The 18276-nt window shown below is 35.0% G+C and overlaps 1 protein-coding gene across 1 annotated transcript in view; it reads right to left on the bottom strand.

The window, feature by feature from the left end:
- Positions 1–9975, bottom strand: part of EPYC (epiphycan) — a 47779-nt gene extending 37804 nt beyond the window's left edge. The window contains exon 1 of the mRNA XM_033221095.1: positions 9811–9975. Coding sequence (XP_033076986.1) covers positions 9811–9975 — 165 coding nt within the window. The remainder of the gene's footprint in view (positions 1–9810) is intronic.
- Between the last annotated feature and the right edge of the window lie 8301 nt (positions 9976–18276).

The following is an 18276-nucleotide window of genomic DNA, read 5'->3' as shown; positions in this document are numbered from 1 at the left end:
ACCCGAGTATTTGCATTCGTGACTAGCTCCCAGGTGATGCTGATGCTGCCAGTTCAGGGACCACACTTAGAGAAGAAGAGCTCTAATATTAGTCAAATGTGGTGTCATAATTTAACTCTTGGTGGGGCATTTCTCCAAATTGTGTTTGAGTACACAGATTACAGACCAGAGTCAACGGACATAAACTGACCAACATCCGGATGAGGCTAAACCAAGATGTTTTCCATCTTATGACTTTCTCCCTGAACAATCAAAAGTCTTCTTAGATCCTCTGTTGATCCCTTTTCTCACTCCTAAGTTAATTGATGATTGAGAGAAGGAACTGGCCCCAGGTGGCTCCCCTTCCCTTTTGGGGAGAACTGACTATCAATTGCATACATTTCATTTTGTCGCTCCATGAAAAAAGATTTACAGGGGTAGATTCTGTACTGAGGCTTGTGGCTGGTCAGCATTGCCTGTGACTGATGGCACAGTTTATTCTGGAGTTTTGTATTAGGAAGCTCTTACTTGCTTCACACTGAAGTCATGCATTAAATTCAGGGGGTACACCTCACCTTTATCAATATAAAAGAGAATATTTTGAGCTCTATTTTTGTGTGAATCCCATTTCTCCTTCTCACCTGATCCTGAATTTAGATAGGACATAATGGGAGAAAGTATAGAGGTCCCCTAAAACTTAGCATTACTGCCTGGAAAAACTTTATTTACTATTTGTATGTATCTCTATGAGTTATAATACAAAATGGTGTGAATTTTGATATATCTACCTGACTCCTGGCTTTATATTATGTTCCCAACTATTACTTTTTTCTTTGTCTCACTTTCTTAGTTTGTATTTGTCACCTCATAACACATGATCAGTAGTATATATAATACAAGATATGATATAACAGGTAATATAATAGAAAATTGTATTCTTATAATACATATATAATATTTTGAGATAAAGTTATTGTATTAAGATTTATATTTTCATCTTTGTATGTTAATTTGTGTGTACATTATAGCATTTATTCATGTAAGTAAACTTAAATACTGTTAAGAAAAGGTGATGGATAAACAAGTAAATACTTTATATCTCAGATTAGCTGCCAGGTTTAAAACTAATGACAGATTCAGTAACATAATTTCTCAGCATATGCATTTTGTGAGTGAACTCATAAAAACTTACATTCCAATAGGTAGCTATAGATCTTGTATGCATATATGTTATATGTATCTTTTTAAACTTCCTCTATTGTACTGAAACTGTAAGACTACTAGCCTGAGACTATCAAGGCACAGGAAGAGTTTGGTCTAATTTGCCTTCCCCAATTCTTGACTCTCAGCAAAAGATTGGTAAGTGGATTTAATGTGAACCCAAACACAATGGGAGTTAGCCTTCATCACAGCCCAAATCTCATCCCTTCCTTTAAGGCATCTGTGATCATCAGCACATAAGTTGCAGTGGCTCTTTTTAAATATTTGCTATGTACCAGGCTCTATATTAAACAGCTAACATGTTTATCTTACTTAATCCTCAAAAGGTATCTTCTAAATAGAAAACTGAGGCCCAGAGAGGTTGTATGACTTGCCCAAGCTTATACAGTTTGTGTGACAGACCTGGCACTTACGTCTAGAAGTCTGACTTTAAGCCCTGTGTTATTCAGCATTATGACAAGGCTGCCTCCCGGTGAGGAAATAGGTGTAGAAATGAACAATACCCAACACCAATGGTTTCTCCCATTACTCTTTATAGTGTGTGTGTTAATGGTTATGTGCTCAAGCAGAGCCAAATTGGAAAGAAAATATTTGTACCTATTTATTCTCTTAATTTAGAATACCCATTGCACCAGTCAATTCCTAATGAGAAAGCCCAGACCTAGAGCAGATAATAGTCAGCTTATAATATTTAAATAACTGGTCTTCCTTGTTTTGTTTAAAAAAAAATGCATTTGAAATCCAGAATATTTGGACTTTTACTCAAGCACAGAATTAAGGTTTTCATTAAACGAAATTAAATTTTGAATTGATCTATCTCTCAATTTGTTCTACACGGTTGAATAAATTAATCTTGAAGCAACTCCTCTGTATTACCACTATGGCAACCATTGACTTCTAAAAGCTTTAAAAGGCTCTGCACTGTTTGGCCTGAGTTACTAAAAATGTATTTTTATGGGTTTAACATACTGACATGTAGACATGTTAAGCACAGTGGAATTCTGCTTTAAACATGAGCCTGGTGCTCACATTTGTTTCCGTGATCTACATTAATTATCTAAAAGACCGTAACCATGAATACCTGGCAATGAAGCTGTATCTTACTTTCTATTTTATCTTGAAAATAGATGAGGAAGAAATGTATTTGGCAAAGCTTGCTCAATCCTCATATTCCTGACACAGCATCTTTCAGTTCAGAAGAATCATATTACCTCTTGCCCCTTTAAACACTTTGACAGCTTAACAGAGATGTTTGAATGTTGTGTTAATTGTAATCACTTGAAAATGGTTGTTTTTCTGATTCTTAATAACCAAATCACTTAATTTCAGAGAAAAGAAACCTCAATATTGGGCATAGCTCAAAGAAGTAAAGATTAAACAGAAGAAGCAGAAAAAGAATGTGGGGCCTTTTAGGGCCACAGTCTCTCTCCTTTGGCGTTAAAAGACTGGATTAAATTTTACTCAGAAACTTACTAGATGAAAACTTTGGACAAAATACTGTTCCACAGTTATCCTTATTAAATGGTTACAATAATACCTTATTTCCAGGGTTAGTTATTTAAGTTATCTTATGTTTGTGGTCTCATAAATAATATATAATACAAATATAAAGAAGTCACAGGCAAAGACTATCAGTATTTGTTTTCCCAATGAGTCTACGTGATTGCATATTTTTTTGTTGCTTAAGTTTTTAACGTTCTTAAATACTATAGCTTAGGATGAGAATTAAATAGTTTAACATTGTTTTTAAAATAATCTTATGGAAAGTCAGTGAGACAACCATATTAAAATCTCATCAGCAAAATTCTTTCCTCCCTTCCTACAAATCATCTTCAGTAAAGAGAGAGATTAGCTTTTATTTTTCACATACTCTGGAAAAAGATATTTAATTCAGGCTGATTGTGTTAAAGTTTCTTCTTCCAACATAAAGTTTCGTATGTATAAAACTTCAAAATATACTGTATAAATTGGCCACAGTAGGATATATTTTTAAATATAAAGACAAGTATTGCATATCTTTGCCACCAGAATAGTATAAATATTGCTAATATAAGTACTTTGTGTTCACTAATACAGAGACAATTTCCTAGACTAATTACCCTTTAACATTAATGCAGTCCTATACCAATTTATTATATTTAGAAAAACTAATGTTAAGATACTTTTTATATATCATTATCTAAAATGTACTTTGATTTCTGGAAGTTGTCCAGAATTAGCTTGATTCTCCTTAAGCAATTTCTAGTGTTACAGAGCATCAACATATATTCTAAAGTTATTATCTTTTTTTTAAATTTTATTTTTATCACGTTCAGGGGATACATGTGCAGGTTTATCACAGGGGTATAGTGCTTGGTGCTGAGGCTTGGTTAGTTTGCATTTCACTGTACTATAATAAAGACAAACAGAAACCTCTCCTCAAGTTTTAATTGATACAACTGCCTTTATTGAGTTCTCTACCATTTCTACAACTTTGCTAAATATAATTTCATCCCTTTGAAAAATCTTCTAGAGTTTTAAAGAATTCATCATCTGTAACTACTATACTTTATGGTGCCTTTCTTTACAAGAATGATTTTAAACAATCTAGCCACTTTGTCTGTTCATGGAGGAGAATTTGCCTCAATTTTAAGATCATTGGAGGGTAATACGAGGAAAGCATCTCTCAAGCAAGAAATTTTCTATGACTAGTTTTTACTGATATTCCTTTATTCATTGCTACTGCTATTTACTGATGAATGCATATACCATATCATCCAGAAAGGAAACGAGACAGTTCTAAAACAACATGTGGTAATACGTTTAAAAAAATCTACATACATAGTTGAGGTGACAAGAAAATAAAGGTAGACAAAGTTATATGAAACCAGGGAAGACTGAGACAAAACTTGGGCCCCAGGTTGCTGAGGAGGCAAGCCATAATGACAAGCACACTCAGTTACCAATACAGAACCCCGAAAGTAAGCAACTGTTTTTAGAAGTTGTAACCCATTCTGACACCGAGACCTGAGAGAAATTTTTCTTACACATCCCCACAAAGCCCATTGCATAGTGCCATTGTAAATGCCCTCCATGTCATTGTACAGCAAATACAATTAACAGCTCTATAGTACTTTGTAGTATAACATTTCTTGGTGTTTACTGAATACACAGGGAAAGTACAGGAAAAGTAAAAGTAATTATATAAGGCTACATTAATTAATGTAGTACAGGTGAGGAGGAGTTTATTAATCTGGATGAAGGCAAGAAAATTTTACTGGAGGAATGGATGTTGACATCCTTCTATAGAGCCTCATAAATCTTAACATTGCTACCAAGCACTTTGCTGGAAAAATGCTTTACTCATAGGTAGGGCTCATGTTGTTCTTAGAAAACAAGTTGAAGCCCCCTCCAACCTAAGCAAAATGAAATATCAATAACTTAAAATGGAGACATCAAATAACCACCTTCATCAAAAAGTCTATCTCAATTTAAACCACTCAAATAATATCAACTTTTGAACAATGCAGTTTTCTGATGAACCCTTTAAGACAAATAGAAAAATGTTTTCCTAGACTAGTAAATATGTGACAAATACAAAATTATAGTCCAGAACTTAGATATATGTTGAAGAATGCATAGTTACAATTAGAAGTAGTCTCATGCCATTCTTTCTTACAAGAATTAGATAACAGAGTCAGTTATCTATAAAGGGTACCTCTAGTTCACATTACCCATAAAAAAAGGCTTTTCTTTTCCTTTTAGGAGTTGCGGAGTACTTGGCATTCAGTTCAACTAAAATAAATATCAAGTTAAAAGAACAATGTAGAGCTTGACAGAAAATGGGGGCAGAATAATAGTCTTTTATTACCCTTTTGGAAATTATTCTGTGATATGAGAAGACAGCATCACTATTATGATATATAATTACTAACTGTTTAATGTTAGTCAAGTTATTTACCTAACTGCTCTTTGTCTGAAAATCCTCATCTATTCAACAGGAGTAACAATAGCAATTTATAGTTTTGTTGTGAGAAATAAATGAGGTAGTAAGTGTAATATGACTACAACAGTAACTAGCACATAATAAATGCTCACTTAAGGTTAGCTGTAGTTTATCAGAAAACAAAAAGTCTACATTTTGATCATATAACCTATAACCAATTCCTATTCACAGCATTAGAGTAAAATGAAAGTGCAGTAAAAGCTGCAACCATTTTATGTCACACCAATATATTTACGTACTGGGTAATACATAGCAGTCTGATGGCATTGTTGGGCCTAAAACTTGCTTCTAATATAGAAAGCAATGGATCATAGACAGTCTAGATCATAAGAAATCACACAAATCATCAGTTTGGAATTATATTACTGAATATAATTTTCAAACACATATAATTTAATGACCCTTTCTCAACAACTCAGGAGCCAACAAATCTACCACCATCAGTAGAAACCAAGAAAGTTCAATTGAGATTCTTCCCCTGGGTTTTGGGGGCAGTTTGACGTATTGACCACCTAAATCGCTAGACTCACAAATGCAACACTTACAGTGGAATAATGCAAATTTGATTTTCAGATAAAAAACTTTTAAGTTTTTCCATATTGTTTTATTTTTTTTTACTGCTGCATAACAAATTATCGTAAACTTAGTAAACCTATACCCAGTTTTTCAGCCTACAGTTTCTGTAAGTCAGAAGTTCAGGCCTGACCTGACTGGCTTCTCTTCGAAGGGTCTCACAAGGTCAAAGTCAATGTGATGACCAGGGCTGTGGTCTCATGCAGAGCTCAGAGTTGCTTGTGTCTATAAGCCTGAGGACCACATATGCTTACTGGCCATCAGTTTCTCTCACCATTTACAGGCCTTCTACATTCCTTGCCAAATTGGTCTTTCTGTCTTTTAAGTCATCGAGAGACAGTTCACTTTGCTTTGAATCTCTCTCATGCTTCACATTTTGACTCTGACACCAAGATACTGATTTAAAGAGCTCATCAGTTTAGGTCAGGCCCTTTTAGATAATCTCCCTTTCTTAAATTCAACTGTGCCATGTAGCATAGCCCAGTTATAGAAGTGATATCCCCAAATGCCCGTGATATTAAGGATTGTAGAGGGCATGGGCATACTAGGAATGGGCCTTTTAGGGAACATCTTAGAATTCTGCCTACAATATACATCAAAAGCCTTAAGAGTTAATCTGCCAAAGCCTAAACCAAGGGTCCATTACACTGGTACAAAATGCCAAGTCTTATAATTTATAAGAAACTGGCATATATGTTAAAGGCATTGTTCAGTTATCCTATACATTTGTAATTTTAGGATAAAGGTTTTCTGTTCTACAGATGAGATAAATTATAGGCTAAAACAGGCAGAAACATACCCTTGCCATTGGAGATTAAAAAAAATACAAAAAATTTCATCCTACCATTTTCCATGTGCTTTATTTACCCTGGATTTTTTTCTTTAACTGTACCCTATATGGGTTATGTTAGTAGTATTTAGTCAGAATGTTTCATAGGACATCAAGAACATTTGGAACAACTCGCCTTAATACACAAAAATGAGATAAATAAGCTTACCACGAGTCACTGAAATCTGGACTTCCAGGACTGCATGAAGAAATTCATGTCATGAGTAACTTTATTAGTTAATCTAGTCACATGACTGGATCTATCATCTTTACTTCACATCACCCCATAAGAACTTATGCACTGTTTTTTCACTTGCTTGAAAAGCAGTTCATATTAATTTGTTAATATCTGAGCTAAAGTTCTTCTAAATTTTGTTCCTCATGTCATCTTATTTACTTTATCATATATTTTTGTTTTTGTATTTCTTTGTTTCTTAGGTAATGGATGACTGAGTTGGTTGATTTCTTGTTGCTAGATCTACCCTATAAATATTTTTAAAAACTATTTACAGGTTTTAAGTGCATTATAGTTATTATAGCATATATATATGCCTATTTATATCTATATCTATCCCATCTACCTACAGACTGGTTTTTCTGATGATTAGCTCATCACCAAGGAATGTTAAGTAAGGGATAACTAATATATTTCAATCAACCACAAGGGATTGCTAGTGGCTCTCTGGATCCCTCAGTCACTGAGGATTCTAAGTTTGGTTAGAAGTAAAATTGCTCAGAAAGGGCTGTGTGAAGTTAGAGTTGTTTGTAGGTGTTAAAGGCTGAAGTATGTAAAGATGCAATGCTTTATATTTGGTATTTCACATTATATTTGGCATTTCATAGGAAGTTGTTATTCCAGAAAACACAGATACTTAGGAGATATTGTATATTAAATCATCTTTATATTGACATGTTTGTTAGCTTAAATTTCTTGATGTCCTGAAAAATGTCTGAACCTCATGAGAATGCCTAGAACTTTATGGGCAGTGAAAATGATCGTGATGGTAAGGAATGGGTTAAAAGAATTCTGCAGATATAGTCATTTTTTTTCATTTTTGCCTAGAGAAGCCATGATCCCAAACAGCATTTTTTTTCTACTGTGTATTTGGTCTTGTGAAAGGAATAAACAGCACCCTTGAAACCATTCCCAAAACCTACTCAAAATAGAAGATTCACTTATGGTAATCATCAAATCTCTTTGATCCTCTGTAATAGTTTGAGGGGAAATGACAAATAAGTTTGAACTAAAATGTTTCACTTGATAGATAAATTCAGAAATGCACCAAAAGTTTTTTTTTAACAAATGTGTTTTCATGCAAGATGAAAAAACAAGCAAGGCAGATGAGTTAACCACTGAAAAACTTTCATCTTATATTCTACGTTGATGCGTCACATTGGAGATGTGGAAGTCACATAGGGCAAAATTAGTGTGAACAACCATCAATTCTCAACAGAAAATCCTGTTCACACACAGAATCCATACAGTGAAATAAATCAAACAGTGAATATTCATGAAGACTTAGAAAATAAAGTCACAATCAAACTTGCAGAAGAAAAATGATCCGCTATTAAGCCTAAACTTTATTAAAGAGAGGAAAAATGGGAGAGAAAGATGAAATGAGGGTGAAAAGAGGGTGAGAATGAAAGTAAGAGAGAGAAAGAGAGAGAAGGGGGAGAGAGGGTAGATTTTTAAAAACTATCACATTGTGAAAATCTGACTGTTGTATTCATAAGGCAACATAAACAATATTGAAAAATTTTAGTATCTTAGTAAAGATATATCTAGTTCAAGACAAGTTAAATATATGAATTCATCTAAATATTTCCTAACTTTGGTTATCAAAAATAGTTATTCTAAGAAGATTTACACTTTAAAGATGGCCCAAAATATGTTATGATCCTTTAAAGGTGAAGTAATTTCTCTTTTTGTTTATTTATAGCTAATTAGTCTTTGTCAGTGTTGCACATTGGTTACACTCCAGCATTTCAAGGTCTGTTTGCTTTCTGATTCATAAAAAATAACCTGTATCCTTTACTTACATTAAAAGACTTGTATTTAATTAGGAACATGTCATGTCAAATTTATGGAATGGGCTACAACCTTGCCAATTTCTTTTTTCTTTTTTTTTTTTTTTTTTGAAACGGGGTCTCGCTCTGTCGCCCAGGCTGGAGTGCAGCGGCCAGATCTCAGCTCACTGCAAGCTCCGCCTCCCGGGTTTACGCCATTCTCCTGCCTCAGCCTCCCGGGTAGCTGGGACTACAGGCACCCGCCACCTCGCCCGGCTAGTTTTTTGTATTTTTTTTAGTAGAGATGGGGTTTCACTGTGTTAGCCGGGATGGTCTCGATCTCCTGACCTCGTGACCCACCCGTCTCGGCCTCCCAAAGTGCTGGGATTACAGACTTGAGCCACCGCGCCTGGCCAACCTTGCCAATTTCTGCATTACTGCTGGAGAGACAATCAGTTATTTAGGGAAGCACATTCACTCTTGAGCTACAGTGGAGTTCCAAACTATTGTTCTTTCTCTGTATTTTTATTTTCTTCTAGTTTATTTCAATCTCACATCTTTCTCCTTTACCCCACATTTTCCTCATCATTGCATGCATACCATTTTAACTCCCTTGCTTATTAACTTTTTCTAATTTTCTCTGTTCTAACGTTACAGAAATGCATTTTTATGTTCAATTTGGCAATAAAATTGGAAGGAAATAACATGAACTTTTAAAAAGCAAAAGATTGGCCAGGCACAGTGGCTCACACCTGTAATTCCAGCACTTCGGGAGGCTGAGGGGGGTGGATCATGAGGTCAAGAGATCAAGACCATCCTGGCCAACATGGTGAAACCCTGTCTCTACTAAAAATACAAAAATTAGCTCCCTGTGGTGGCACGTGCCTGTAGTCCCAGCTACTTGGGAGGCTGAGGCAGGAGAATTGCTTGAACCCGGGAGGCGGAGGTTGCAGTGAGCTGAGATTGCACCACTGCACTCCAGCCTGGGAGACAGAGTGAGACTCTGTCTCAAAAAAAAAAAAAAAAATAGCAAAAGACAGTTCCGGTATTAACCTCCAAAAAATTGAACATGTTTCGGAGAAAAGGTTAATATGAAATTATTAACAAAAATTCTTTCTACTTATTAAAAAAACCAAACATCTATTTGAAGAGAACAGAACCCAGTCATTCCTCATCTCATGGATTTAAAAGGTTCAACAGTAGGAGGATCGATTACCTCAACTTGATCAACAGGTATGTTTTCATAGTTGTACAAATTATCCAGGTCTTCTAAGGTGCCATCATAGGTTTCTGAGTCATAGTTGATGGACTCTAGAGTTGGGGCAGTCACAGCAGCATCAAAGATGACAAGTCCCAGAACAAGTATTGCCAATGTCTTCATTATTCAAGCGTTCCTAATTATAAAATATTAAAATGCATAAATATTTAATTGATAGTTTATGAATAGTTTGCACTAAATAGAAATGATAAATTAGTGTCATTATCAAAGAACTCAGGCTGGTAGCTTTCCTTCCATGGATAATTTATAAACATAACACATGAAATCATCTGTTTCCTAGGACCATTGCCACCAGATGTTCAGATTAATTCACAAACCTGTCTCTGATTTTACAGTGGATATTTTAATTACAGTAAAATTTTATTTTATTTTATAGAGAAAAACAGAACTTATTCACAAAAGCTTTTTCATCATCTAATAGTTTTACCATTTATTAAACATTAAGATCCTTCATCGACTCTGGGATATGAAGTTGAAGATGATGAGGATAATGATGATGATGGTGATGATGACGGCAAATGTCATACGATTTTATAGGTGAAGAGACTGAGACAGAGTTGACTGGTAATACAACTAGGACATCCACAAATAATTCCAATTTCAGTGATCCATGGTGTGGCTTAGGCATTGGGGATTTAAAAATAATTTAAAGAAAATAGGACTCATAACTGTTTCTTGTGCATTGAAGCCTAAGGCCTTCTTCAGAACAAAGTTTTGTTTGTTTTTTCTGTTACTTTTTTGTAGCCTCTGGATATATCAATACATACATTATTTAATATGTATATCAGTATTCCGTGCAATATTGTCCAAAATGTTCCTAATAAAATAGAATAGAAAAAAATTTCCTTTAGTCCTCAGTATTTTATTTAATTCTTAATAGCTATCTAAGATTTGAACTCAGAACCAATAGGAATACGTGTTTAAAAGGCACTACTTAGCATGATTCCCTTGTATGCCTATGGTATTGTAGCCATCTTTTTTTTTTTTAATTCCTTAATAAGCACAATTCTTATTTTCCATTATAACTTTTATTATGCTTTTTGAGGATTCAATCAAGATCCTATAATTTTAATTATTTTTTTTAGTTCGGTATATACTCATTTGAATACGTTTTAGTTTAGAAAAAAAACTTCATGTTTAATTTTAAACATTTAAGTTAGTGTTATCAAAATGTTACCTAGTGATTCTTTATTGAGGAGGCAAAATATTGTAAAATTCTTTATCAAGCATATCTAATTTTAGAAGCTTTTATATTTTGGACACACTTCTTGGATTTACTTTAAGAACAGTACCTGTGGTGTTAGTACCTATGCATACATATAAAAGGGAATTCATGATAAATATTACTTTTAAACTTGAATGCACTGGCAGACAAAATGACCTTCAGTTACTTGAAAGAAAGTCTTTATGAACCAGGTTTAGGCAGAAGGATATGAAATTCCTCTGAGAATAAGAAGCAGTACAAGGAGCTCCTTCTTAGCTCCCCTATGCTTTCTTCAAATAAATTTTTTCTTCACACTGGATAAACTAAGCCTCTATTTCAGTTTCCTTTGCAGAAATCTTTGCAGGATTGCAGATTTGGAACTGTTCTAGGCAATTACCAACAAAGTCCTACTTAATAAATTGCAGTGGGTTTGCAAGTGTTCCAGGAACCATTCCCCCATAATCAAGTTGGAAACATTAACAGAAGCCACTACCAACTTAAAAAAATATTTTCCTTATATGTTTCTGGCAACTTCCATTGTTCAAAGAAATTTTACACTTGCTGGCCTTTTTTTTCTCACTTCATACTATATTTGATTACATATGGCTACATCTCAGAATTTACTTGCATTTTGCATCACTCCTAGAGCTATCAGCTATAAGGTAGTCTGTGTGAATTGTAAAAATATAAACAGCATCTATCTATGTTTAGTTTAAAAATTTATATTCCTTTCTTCAAGTAATTATAATAGCATTTAATGTAGTTTCTTAACTGAAACTCTGTGTTCACTTTATACCATTAATATTTTAAAATTTATGTGTTTTAAAACTTTCAATATATAGCTCAAAAAACATTCTAAATGCATAATATCATGTCATCATTACAATACTTTTAATCTCCTGAAATTTCACCATCTCCTCCCTTTGCATAAAATTTCAATTAATATCAATCAATAGTGCCTGTCTATACTGGCAAAGAATGTGGTCTGTGTCAGGACATTTTACTTAAGACATATATTGGAAACCACTATAATTTTATTGGTATCTGTCATGACTATTGAGATTAACCATTTGCTGTATGTTATTAATTCTTAAGCTAATTCAAAATTTTGGATTTTCCAAGAATAATGTAAATACAAAGTCAATAACAAAAATAAACCAAATCCATTGAATCAAAGTTCACCAGAAGATATTAAGGCAAGTTGAATTATTTTTTAAAGGTTGTTATGGTAGGGAAAGAAAGTCTGATCCAAGAAGAAAGCAAGTATAAAAACTTACCTTTGGCTCTGACGTGATGAAATGGCACAAAGTGACTGAGGATGCAGAGCTAGTGGTATTTGCCCCTGACCAATGGATGTGAATTCTGGTCTGTGGGAGGTGGAATTTATAACACTCAACTTTCTGTTTGCAAAACTTAACATTGGGAAATACTTCTCAGTCTTTAAAAAACCCCAAATTATTTTATAGTCACCCAAACTAAGCAGTAAGATCCAAATCACATATTATATAAAGTTCTTGAAATTATGTTAATAGAGTTATAATTGCCAAAGTAACACCTTAAAATTTTTAAATGGAAAAAGTTGGATTTAACATACCTCATCTATAACAAATTTACCAATTAAGAAATGAAATTCATGTATACAGTGATACTATAGATGGATATTTTGGCTCTAATAAGAAATAATTTTCCCAAAACTTGAAGTCTTGAATTGCTTTCTACATTTTTCATTAGTGTTAAGTGAAATTTGGTAAATGTTGCAGAAACCTTACCTGTTTAATATTGGGTAAGTAAAAAAAGATATCCCAATTATTTTGATTGTGTGGAATGCTTTGATAGCAAAGCAGGGAACAATGACACTTTTGCATAACTTAAAAAAATTACGTCCAGAAGTAACGCATAAACATGATCTGAGTGTTTTGGGGGAGAAAAGGGACTCTTTTTTTAAAAAAAGTTATTTTATCTATCATAGACAAATAAATCAAATTTCACATTTTTTCCTTAGAATAGAAGCTTTATTTTAAGCTCTTGTTAACTTCCATGGTTTGTAAAATTGAACTTTAATACAAATATGAAGAGAAAAACATATGCTTTAAATTTCCATACCTCAATTTTACATTGCATAAGTCCTAGAGAAAGATGAAAATTTCTTCTTGTATTCTGGTATGCTTTAGATAAATCTAGGAATTTGGTTCTCACTTATGCTTCAGGAGTCTTTTCCTTCATGTCTGCAAATGAATAGATGTATTGAATTTTGAAAGTGGGATTGCTCCTGGGCCAAGTGATGGGAGAGAAGAAGGTTTGTCTTAAGGATTCTCTCACTCCCCTTCCTGCCTCTGCTCCCACCTTCCCTGCCCTCAAAATGTCTTTGCCCATCTATTCAGGGCATTCTCATTTGTCATCCCCATCATCCAACCCTGCTTCCAGCTGATTTGTTCTTAGTATGCATTGTTTCTCTCAAAAACAATTTTATTTGGAACATAATCAGTGATAATGGATAATGTATGAAGTCTACCAAGACCTCTCAAAAAATGAAGAGGCCATCTTGGAAACAGGAACTTCTTTCTGGCATCTGTAAAGTCTCACCCGATCTTATAAAGGCCACTTTTAGAAGCAGTGCTGGAAAGATGCCTGAATCCGAGTTTCTAGGCTGGTCCTCTTTAGCAGCAAGATCTATGTGGGGTGTCAGGTGATTTCATATATGATTGATAATCACCTCAACACATTCTTAAGCAGAGTGCTTACTACTATTCATATTCACAGATGGGACTACTGAGACTCAGATGTTAAATGATACAGTACCATGTGTGACACAAAGAAAGAGGAAATCAAATTGGCTTTTCTCTGTGTCGGGTCCCTAGACATGATTGAGCCTGTCTGAGGGATATGCATTTACATAAAAAGGCAGTGTTAGCGCTCAGTTCCACAGATTTCTGATTCATAGCCTATTTACCTGTCACTAGCTTCAGGCTCTGCTAAATGTTTTAGAAGAAACAACAGATTCCTTGAGTATCTATGAAAATACCTAACTTTCTTCCTTTTCCCTCAATATTTGATCTAGTACTCTGTGCACCTTGTTAGGTGGCAGAGAGGTGAGAGCTGCCTAGCGCCTTGCTTTCTGGAGGGCTCTGGTTAAACTTACAGACTAGTTCCAGAAATACTGTTTCAACGCTATCCTTTGTTGAACTGTTGGTGTTTGAATTGTGTCTTCCTTAGGCTTCAGAACACTGTGCAGTTGAAGTCTGATTTTCACGACAATTTAAAGGCCAAACTACATGTCTTTGTATAGCATTGAAAGCAGAAATGATCATTCTTGAACCTTTTCTTCCTCCAAATAAATATGATTTTTACATTTCCTTATAATAATTAATTTCTTAAATCATTTCTCTTCATCTTATTGGGACCCTCTCCAATATTTCAAAATCTATTTTGAAGGGTGAGCACTCAAATTGGTTACAATTACTCAAAGACCTAATCAACACTGAGCAGTGAGGAAGGATAAGTTACCTGCTCCAGCTTTTCTTATCCTTGGTGAATATCTTCTGGTCTCATGACAATTTTCTTAATAGTGTCCAAACTTGGTTATTAGAAACCCTCGGGTGATCAGTTATTATGACTCCTGGAGTTATCTAGAAACTGAGGCTTTGCGGCTTTATCCCTTTAAGCCCCCAAACACTTTACAAAACCTTTTCACTGTAACTCTTTACAAAATTAATTAACACCATCCTACTTGCTTAAACAGAATTAATTTTAAACCAAACACAGTCTTTTCTCAGTGGTTACTTTCTCTTTGTTCTACAGCAAAGGTGAGCAGACGCTGTGAGGACAGCCCCCTGCTGCCTGCTCTTGCCCCTGGCTTCAAAAGGTGACATTATTAAGAGCTATGGGAGGGTGTAGATATTCCATCTCACCGATTATAAGGGAAAACAAAAACAACCACCACAAAAATTCACTGCAATGATTACCTGTCTTCCAAAAAAGAACTATTAAGATAAGCCTCATGTTGTCTCAGAGGCCTCCTACTCAGCAGAAATCCAAAGCCCCAGGCCTTCGTATCACCATAAACCCATATGTACCATGCTCATTTTATCCAGTCTTCTCCTCCCAGTATCTTTCAAGCCTTCTCTGCAACCTTTGTCTCAGTTTCTTTCAGAAAATGTTCCTTTATTTCCATTACCTTAAAAGAATCTGGCTGTCTCCTGACAAAGCTTTTCCTCTGCAGTCTTTTCAAAGTGGTGGTTGGTTGGCTGTTCTTCCTCCCTCACATAATTCAAGAATGGAGAATTTTTTTTTTTTTTTTTTTTTTTTTTTGCTCCACATTTTCTCTCCTCAATGATCTCTTTACTTTTTCAAAAACATTATTCATTCTGAAATTCATAACATGTGGCTTAGTTACCCACAGCATCCTCCCTGTCATCAGCTGCTAGACATCCTTGTCAAGCTCTTTTATGGTTGATGACTTTTGCGACTGGTTCATTCATTCCCTCCACACATGATCATCATCATTCACAATTCCATGAACTTCTGTGTGTGATCCATTTATCATGGGGGCCTGGTGGTTGCTTTGTCTTCTCACGTATAGAAATTACCACATTCCTACCCAGCCTCTCACCATCATTGTTGAACCCATCAGCTTGTTATCACCAGGCATTATATAACCTACCAGTAGAGTATTGTCATCATTTGTCTTTTTGCCTCAGAAGACTTTCATTCCATAGACCTCATCACTTTTTTACTATCTATTAAAACTTCTATCTTCACTTTCTCCTTACCCTTGGATTCCGTAGGCCATTATCATAATTACTCCCTTTCAAACACTTTTGTTGTTTCTCTTTTCCCTTCTATTATACTCACCTGGGAAAACCTCAACTTTGGTTTAGCACAACTTCCAAGTGTCTCCCATTCTGCATCTGAGAAGCTGTATATTGCTAGTGAAGATCACACACAATGATAATTGGTTTCACTTCAAGTTCTTTCAGATAAGCTTCAACCTTGGTTGGCAAATCTAGTGTGTTTCTGACATTGATTCCCTTTCCAACATTAGGATGAATATTTTATAACATAACTTCTGTCCTCAAAGATCCTATATTCCATTTCTCTGCACTGAAAAGATAGGTCATCAGAGAAATAGTTAACTTTCCACTATCAAATTCACCTGCACGTCCACGTATCTTCTTTGACTTCCCTGTTACAACAGTGCAAGAAGTTCAAAATACATTCCCATGCCTAGGCTCCTATTCCATTTTCTCTTCTCAAGGTTTGTGTTTATTCAGTTGTCTCCTCCTTCTAAGTAAAGTATCCCACGCTTCTGCTGATCCATTCTATGTAGATGCACAAATTCTCTGAGCACAGGGTCAGGCAGGTATTTGATATAAACCAAATGAACTGAAATAAAATCAATCAAAAGTGGTACATACAACAGAAAATTAGAGAGAACATGCTAAGCCTAAAGGAATTCAAAATCAAATGATTTAAAATTACTATAGAATCCAAAACTGTGTCTGCAGATTTAATTCAGTCTATAAATCCTTCAAATTTGGTTTCTGCAATTATGCCTTTTTTGAAAACAAAATAATGGCCCTTGAAGTCTACATTTTCATCTGCTACAGTCCTTTTATATGTGCCCTTTTTCAGAAAAATAAATTCTCAAATAAACAGTATGCATTGACTGTGTCTGCTTGCTCTGTTCCCATTCACTCATCATTCCACTGCAGTTGGGTTCTGTATGAATAGTTTTCTGGCTTTGTCTTGGTTAGTGTCCCAGCAGCCTACCTTGGCCTTGATGTGGTTTTTCTCTGACCACATTAGCTATGCTTTCTCAGTTTCTTTGTTTGCCTTCTTTTTCTCAACCCAGCCTCTAGCTTTCAGAGTGCCTCAGGTTTTAGTCATATGATTCATCTTTTCTCTAATGATCTTTTCTCTGTGGGTGACCTCATCTGCTTCCATGCTATAATTACAACAAAAACAATAATATGTTAACAGTAACTAGTTTTGAATACATACTATGAGCCTGACATTGCTTATTATCTTCATTTATGGAAGAGGAAACTAAGGTGCAGGGAGGTTAAGTGACTTCAACAAATGAGAAGCAGAGCCAAAATCAAAACTGAAGCACTCTGGCAGCAAAGCCCAAGTTCTTAACCACAATACTGAACTAACATTTTATGTGCAAATCGTCCAGGTTTACATCCTCAGCCTCCATGTTTTATTCTGAGCCAAAGATTCATATATGCCATTGACTACTTAGAACTTGACATCTTCACTTGGATGTCTAATTAGAAGATCACAATACGCCTGATATGAAGGCTTTTAGACCCACTGTAAGTTTTGATCATCTCCTCTTCACAGTAATCAGGTGGTGTCACATCACCCTAGTTGGCTCCAGCCCAAAGCCGTAAAATTGCTATTGATTTCTTATATTTCCTAATGTTTCCCCTCCATCTAATCTACCAAAAGAAATTAATTCTACTACAGAAATATCTCATTTCACAATCATCTCTCTCCTGTACTACCAGAAAAGCATATTACCAAGTCTTCCTGCTTCCTTTTTTTTCTGTTTCTATCATTCACTCATCAAACACGAGCCAGCGAGATAATGAAAAAAATACATGAAACTCCACATTTTTGTCTATGTGTTTTATCTACTTTGTTTTATTTTTAAATTATATTGTTTGATTTTTTTCATTATACTTTAAGTTCTGGGTTACATGTGCAGAACATGCAGGTTTGTTACATAGGTATTCACGTGCCATGGTGGTTTGCTGCATCCATCAACTGCCATCTACATTAGGTATTTCTCCTAATGCTATCCCTCCCCTAGCCCCCAACCCACTGACAGGCCCTGGTCTATGATGTTCCTCTCCCTGTGTCCATGTGTTCTTATTGTTCAATTCCCACTTATGAGTGAGAACATGTGGTGTTTGGTCTTCTGTTCCTGTGTTAGTCTGCTGAGAATGGTGGTTTCCAGCCTCATTCATGTCTCTACAAAGGACATGAATATTTTATGGCTGCATAATATTCCATAGTGTATATGTGACACATTTTCTTTATCCAGTCTATCACTGATGGGCATTTGGGTGGGTTCCAAGTCTTTGTTATCGTAAACAGTGCTGCAATAAACATACATGTGCATGTGTCTTTATAATAGTATAAGTTATAATTCTTTGGGTTTATACCCAGTAATGGGATTGCTGGGTCGAATG

This window comes from Trachypithecus francoisi, unplaced genomic scaffold (assembly GCF_009764315.1).
Source record: "Trachypithecus francoisi isolate TF-2019V2 unplaced genomic scaffold, Tfra_2.0 Lachesis_group11, whole genome shotgun sequence".
Taxonomy (NCBI): Eukaryota; Metazoa; Chordata; class Mammalia; order Primates; family Cercopithecidae; genus Trachypithecus; species Trachypithecus francoisi.
This window is presented reverse-complemented; position numbering and strand designations above follow the sequence as displayed.